Below are 7009 nucleotides of genomic sequence, written 5' to 3'. Positions count from 1 at the left end.
AGACAAAAAGCTCTTTTCAGAAAAATTCTTGTAACTTTAGGTAGCACATTGTGTACCAGTTGGATTGGGACTTTGCCTTTTTATGTAAATGCAATGTTTCCCAATGCATCTCATTATGAATACAGCATGCTTTAAATCACACTGGAAAATACTTTAACTTTAATTTTGGCAGCAATGAACTCAGACAACATTTGTATTTATACATCTTACTTTAAATTATGCAAATGTATTTCAATTTGATTTAATTCAGTTTAATATTGTGGCGGTGAACTTGACGATAGTACACATATATTTGGTTGAATAGTCGGTAATGAATACTTGTTTAATAGCTGTTGTTGATTCACAGTTTGCTACTCACAGATTTGTATTGATAAAGCTCATGTGATTTATTATTTCGATATTTTTAAGTATCACTTCAATGTTCTCGTCATTAACGCACTTTTACTGTTTGTGAGTGGAGGAAACCTGAAGCCATCAAGACACACCCTGCATGTCCCCACTAACCTGACATCCTGAGCCAGATATTCATATACGGAGGAGCATGTCAGTTATTCCTCTGCTGTCTCAATCTGTTTCCATGTGATAAGCTGCCGCCTCACTGTCCCCTCTGATATCCATAACCTAAATATCTGACACATGTCTAATATCAGGGCCATGGCCAGTATGTAAACATGCATACATCTCTGATTTATTAAAGGCCTCTCACTGATGCTTTGTGCTTTGTGTTTTTGTGACTCCTTCTTTTTGACATCTAGGTCTAACAAGCCAACTTATCACAGTTTGAGAACCACTGCTTAAGCAATCTTATACATTTGGCCACTTGAGTATTTCTCTTTTGTGAGACTTGCTTCGAATCCACTCTTATGTGATGATGAATGTTGTTGCTTTCAGTTTGATGAAGCAGTGCATTTCTGACATTATCTAAGAGTGTTAATAAAATCTACTGACACACACAAACATCCCTAAATCTGTAGATACATGCTGGACATGCTGGTGGTGTTTGAGTTCATAATTTGAAATTCAAAGCATTCTCATTTCATTATCTCACAACCGTCTTTTATGTTAATGCTTCAATAATTCAGGGGCCATTTTGATATGTAGTACTTTTACTTTTGATACTTGAGTACATTTCATTTGGTGAAAAATCTCCAGTCATTTTTGGGAGGTTTCCATTACACTCCGATTTATCTCCATTATAGCAGCAATTTGGGGAATTTTGATCATTCGTCTATGTGAGAAGCTTTACTTTCAATAACTGTGTACGATTTACATAATAAGCTTTTACTTAATTGATGTTTTCTACCGTGGTAGTGCAACACAGAAGTATCTGAGTCCTTCTTTCAGCTCCGGGATGTTATCGCGATGTGCTTTGAGATCACTGTTTATTCCTGTCTTATGTGTAAATGACAACAATAGCACAATCATATGATACAGCAGTACAATCAGGTCATCTACTAACACGTTGAAACGGCTGGAATGATGACAACACAACACAACTGTGCACACCGAGGGGAGGAAACCTAAAAACAACCGGGCCGTCTATTCTGGTCTGTAAAAATCACTCCTGCAGCAAATTAGCACCTCAGACACAGAGGTAAGTGGGTCACTGAGACTCAACCCAAAGATCACGTATGAGGTATCAACACTCTGCCAGGCTATTTCCATCACAACCCTCTGCTGAATGGTGCCGGCGGTGTGTATCTGCCAACACACTGGGGGGTGGGGGGGCATTTTTAAGATTCGATGTGAGAATTCAAAAAGAAGACGTCCACGAAACACGAAGTTGAGGTTTGTCTCTCACCGTAACTATTTAGTGTGATAATGGCGTTTGACAGATAGGACACAAACACCATTGTCACACTCCACAGCTCTAGAGGAGGGAGGCAAGAGGGACGGATGGAGAGGTGGGACTGGAACACCTGGATTGAAAAAAGAGAAGAAGAAGAAGCGCCGTTTTGTGAGGAAGAAGTACACGTTTTTTTTAAATTTAGGGGTTGTGAAAAACAATAGCTAACACACTCAGATATGTGTTGATTTCCGCCTGTAGACGCGCCCACGCAGAGATCTTTGCTTTTGGTCTCGTGAAAGAGAAACTTGCTGCTTTGAACAAAGAAACTTTTGTAATAAACTACAGGAAAATAAGCGGCGCTGAGTAAATACACGTGAGGCTTATCCAGAGTGCTGTCATCATGTTCCTGCTTGATGGTGGGAGAGCTGCAGCTGTGCATGCATGCGTGTGTGAGTGTGTGAGAAGAAGAGAGAGAGAAAGAGAGAGAGAGAGAGAGAGAGCAAGCACTTCATAAATTACAATATTACCTCAGTTTTTCTACACAAATTTTTGGAAAAGACTAAATAAATCTTTGCATGTTCAGTTTTTGACTTTTCTTATTATTAAAGAAATTGTTATTCCTCAAAAAAAAAGGAAAAAAAAGGTAAATTTCCTTATAAATGCTTTGGAATTTTGTGATTTTCAACCAACTCACCTAAAGCTTCTAGAATCCTCTCTCTGTATTGTCTCACTCTTCCGTGCTGGTCCCTGCCTCGCTCTTCATCCCTCAGCGTCCCTCCGTCCTCTGCTCTCTCCCTGTGGCGCGGACGTATTTCTGTCCCGGAGTCTTTTCATGTCAAACTGTTAAAAGTCCATGTAATGTGTCCAGGGGGGGTCTGCTGATCCGTGGTGCAATTCAGTACCTGTCCTAGACTTTATGTAGACAGAAGGGGGCTGGATAAACAGCCAGTTAGTCCATCAATGATAAGCTACAGGGGAAGTATTGATCGACCCTGAGCAGAGGTAGAGGAGATGGGGGGGGGGGGGGGGGGGGGACTCTGGTGGGGCAAAGGGGCCTTCATAAGCTTTTACTGAAACTTGAACTATGAAAGTACTCATTTACTTGACTTTAAGTGTCAACACGAAAATAAAGACAGTGCATCAAAAGCCTGCCATCAACATAATACAAAAAGAGAGAGAGGAGGAAGAGGTAAAGTAAAAACGAAAGAAGCAAGGCAAAGGTACAGAGAGAAGCATGAAAGGAAACAAGAAAAAGGGAATAACGCATGGAAATTATGAATCTGCAACATCATATCATACAAATTTCACAGTAAAAGTAGAAAGATTGATAAGATAGATTTACTGGAGTGAATGATCACCTCTGAGTTCTTTGCTCTCAGTGATGCCTCTTGTTTGAAATTACAAATGATTAGAAATGATTGCAGTATTTTTCTTTGTGATATTGCACAATCACTTTTTGTGGGGGGGAAGAAACTAAAAAATGTAAATAAAATAATAAATATAAGGATTAACCAGATTCACAAAAGGTAATATTAAGATTAAGAATAAATTGAATTTACCCTCTTCCTCTTGTGATCCGGCCTGTGGTTCAGACTTCCTGTCAGGGTTTCGGTCAGGTCAGATCTCTGATGAAACAATCAGGCCTGTAAATAGTCAAACCATTAGGCCTTTACCAGAATTGTCTTATCTTTCACTGGAAAGCAAAGACCTGTGTTTGTACTTTTTTGAGACTGATTCACTGCGTGAACAAATGTAATGTGTTTTCTTTTTACAAACTTACATGTTGCAGCACACACACACAAGCAGGCTTATTCTCTTCTGCACTTTGTTACATTTGTTTTCCAGTCGGCTGGAATGTTTCAGAAGGTGAAACAAGAGAAGAGTTGGCTCTGGGTTTGTTTGTGACCAGATTGAGGGTAGGAGGGCTTGATAAAATGTCCCCGCATTGGCAGGGTGGCTTTTATTTGCTCGTCCTTGGGACTGATAACTCCTAGATTGCCTGTGTGAATGAACTGAGGTCCCTTCACCACACCACGTGCACCGAGAGAAAGCAGGAGAGAGAGAGAGAGAGCGACCTCAACAGCACCTCAAGACATTTACACTTAGGATACAAAAAGGGATCTGGTGAATTTTGTGAAACTTTGTGACATCATGGCAGATTTTATTAATCAAAAAATTATCTAAATTCATCTTTAATCACAAAATTATTTTTAAGTGACACATAGTGAGATGAGGCAACTGGACGTGCTGATGTCCAATTCAGGCATTCGGTTCAATTTTAGGATTGTGATTGCACAACCAACCGATCTGATCCCACTGCAGCTAGACAGCAAGCAGAAGACAAGGACAGATGTCGATGCAAGGTGTACATGTGAATATCTGCCTGGAGTATCATCATCAAATGTTATTTAGCAGATAACATAGTCAGATAATGAGATGCCATTGTGTACATGGTTCATTACATACAACTGTCTACATACGCCTAAAGGACCATGAACAGACGTTTGATATTATACAGAGAGAACAAGCCTCTCCTCTGCAGAGGTGAAGGGCTGCGACACCAATTATCACCTACTAACAACGCTGTTCCAACATCTCCACCTTCATTTGCCAAACAGCTTGCACCTCCACCTTCATATCAACACAAGGAGTCATGTGACCCAAGGTGTGAAAGACTCTGAAGAAATGAAATTGATATATAAATGTAGCATTCCTGCTTAACGGAGCCAGACTGAGTGAGCCACTTTGATGAGTGAATATTGTCTTCAAGAATGTAAGTTTTTAATAAGTGGAGTCGCCTTAAACCAAGACTGACAAAACGCATTTTTCTAAAATTATTTATTGGGCAATGTGGAACTTAAAATTGGCATAATAACTTTTTAACACAACATTTCAACTGTAAAGAATGAACAAATATTAAATTCTATTCATCCCTTCCCTGCTTTTTCTCTGTAGGTTCCAGCACAGTTGTACCACAGATGTGACAAGATGAGAAAGACAGTTTAGAGAAAGACAACTTAGACAAAATTTGAGAAGTTTCTTTTTATTTGACTGAAGTTAAATGAACCACAATGAGTTGCAGAGATTGGTGGAATATTTTTTTTTAACAAAAGTGATACTTTCCACCATAATTAATAATAATCATCATCATCATCATCATCGTGATCATAACGAAAACCCTCTACAAAAGGACAAAGTTAGTTTGAGTTTAGGGTCACAGACTGTAAGTAACAAGGGAGGAGGAGGAGGAAGAGAAAGAGACAAAAATAAGGTAAAATCAAGAGTAGTAAAGGGCGTGAAGTGTCACCTTCACGTCTGTCAACTTTTTCTAGCAGCAGCCCAGATTTACAGACTATGTATATTGCACCAGGTTAGTGCTTTGAATGGAAAAATGACAATAAAGAATCGCATTCAAGGTAATGACAAAAAGACATACAACATGTGACATGACCTCAGAGTGATCTATAAAGTGCCCTTTAGGTTCAATGGTGTTAGAAAAAGGAGAGAAAACATAAAAAAGGAAACATTTCTGCCTTTGTAAGAAACGTGCTGCTTTTATATTCAGTGGCAATCACAGCTTGTCTCTCTCAAACACGCACACACACACACACACACACACAGCTTCATTTTAGTGTTGTTGATCAGTAATACTTCTGTTAGATGTAATACATACATATATTTATATATCATAATAGAACTTAAAATGTGTTTCCCCCCCCCCGCCGAAGAATTTACAGCATTTATGAACAGCAAATAGGCATGAGGATACTTTACTCTAATCATGATGCAGACGTCTCACAGAAACTAACTCCCCATTCAGTTTTCCTACCCCGCTCACCTGCCTGAAGACTGATTACACTTCCAATTACGATGCAATCAAAGCAAACACAAGATACAGTTTCATGCTGCTTTCATAGCACTACGATAAAAACCTTTTTTTCTTTTTCTTTTTTAAATTCAACATATCTGCTATCACCATAATACCAAATGATATGGATCAACCAATGTCTCAGATTAGCCAGATTGACACTTCACAAGCTATTTCATACGAGAATCATCAAAATAGTAAACAACATTGCTCATCGGTACAAATACGTCGAGTCTTTTCCTGCAAGAAGAATATGAGTAATTAAAAATAAAAATCCTGCTCCTTGTTGACTGGCAAACAAGACTATAAAACCATTTTCCAGGGGGGGATTGAACTGATCCCCCATCCTCCAAGCCTTCCCAGTGGATTTAAAAAAAAAGAAAATACAGTATACAAAAGGCTGCAGTGGCGATAAACTGATCACACAACAAACTGTAGATGAGGCTCTATGGGAGGGTGTGGCCGATTTCCTGAACTGTGATTGGCTAGCATTCCTAAGGTAATCTGGTGTGGTCGTTGTTAAGGAGTTGAGAGAATTGTGATCGTCGTGCCGTTCGCAGTTTCTTTACAGAGATAGTGCATGTAAGAGCCGGACTGACGCCATGCTAACCAAGAAACAGGACCCTTACACAGAAGGGCCATGGAATACTCTGTGCTATAGTGTTCGTAAAAGAGCTTTTGAAATGCATTGGTGTTTTCCAGCACTGAAGATTTTCAACGGGACGAAAGGGGACGAGGGGAAAGGAAAAGGTGTACCAGCAGCGGGGGGGCGAGCTCTTATCATCCGTCCATCATGCCTGCGTATAATAGAATTCAACATTCTCTGGTGCGACTCTAACCCTTCCTTTCCCGGCCCCAGCACCTACCCACACTGAAAAGATAAAAAGACGTAGGCATATTGGCTCAACAAGTCACTGTACTGTCTCTAACCACCATGCTGTGGGTCGGTGGCTCACAGTCGGCCATTACAGTACAACATGCGCGCACAGAACTGCTACGGCCACTGTAAAAACAAACGGCAGCTGGTTTGACATCCCCGTGGATTTTTTGTTTTCTTTTGCTTCGTGTTGGAAATGTTTTGGATGCAAACGGACGCAGGTAGTGTCTTTTTAGTCGACCCCCTCGAAACCCTGGGCGTTCTCCACCGCCATGAGGAGTTTCTCCCGCAGGTCGTCGAAGGACTCGTAGGTGGGCAGGTCCAAGCGATTGAAACTGGGGAGGAAAAGATGGGATCAGATGAAAACATTATAACACGGTTTGAAATTTTAGAAATGACACTGTAGCCACAAAGACTTTCATTTGTACTCTTGTGTGTGTGTGTGTGTGCGTGTGCGTGTGCGTGTGCGTGTGTG

The 7009-nt window shown here is 40.3% G+C and overlaps 1 protein-coding gene and 1 long non-coding RNA gene across 9 annotated transcripts in view; both read right to left on the bottom strand.

The window, feature by feature from the left end:
* Nucleotides 1-308: 308 nt before the first annotated feature.
* Nucleotides 309-3363, bottom strand: LOC143017137 (uncharacterized). Of its 2 annotated transcripts, XR_012965589.1 has the most exons (3): nt 3349-3363; nt 2484-2701; nt 309-1919 (listed from the first exon to the last, which is right to left on the bottom strand). It is a non-coding gene; the product is annotated as an uncharacterized LOC143017137 (long non-coding RNA). The 2 variants fall into 2 exon arrangements; XR_012965588.1 differs by lacking the exon at nt 3349-3363 and having other exon boundaries at nt 2484-2710.
* A 1453-nt stretch (nt 3364-4816) lies between these two features.
* nedd4l (NEDD4 like E3 ubiquitin protein ligase) overlaps nt 4817-7009 on the bottom strand; it is a 36209-nt gene continuing 34016 nt past the window's right edge. For all 7 annotated transcript variants that reach the window (XM_076171780.1, XM_076171781.1, XM_076171782.1 and 4 more), the window contains one exon: nt 4817-6869. In XM_076171780.1, the coding sequence (XP_076027895.1) occupies nt 6767-6869 (103 nt within the window). In that variant the 3' untranslated portion in view covers nt 4817-6766. The remainder of the gene's footprint in view (nt 6870-7009) is intronic.

The sequence above is a fragment of the Genypterus blacodes genome, unplaced genomic scaffold, assembly GCF_046128005.1.
Source record: "Genypterus blacodes isolate CSIRO-AG114 ecotype Tasmania unplaced genomic scaffold, CSIRO-AGI_Gbla_v1 ptg000270l_1, whole genome shotgun sequence".
Classification (NCBI taxonomy): domain Eukaryota; kingdom Metazoa; phylum Chordata; class Actinopteri; order Ophidiiformes; family Ophidiidae; genus Genypterus; species Genypterus blacodes.
This window is presented reverse-complemented; position numbering and strand designations above follow the sequence as displayed.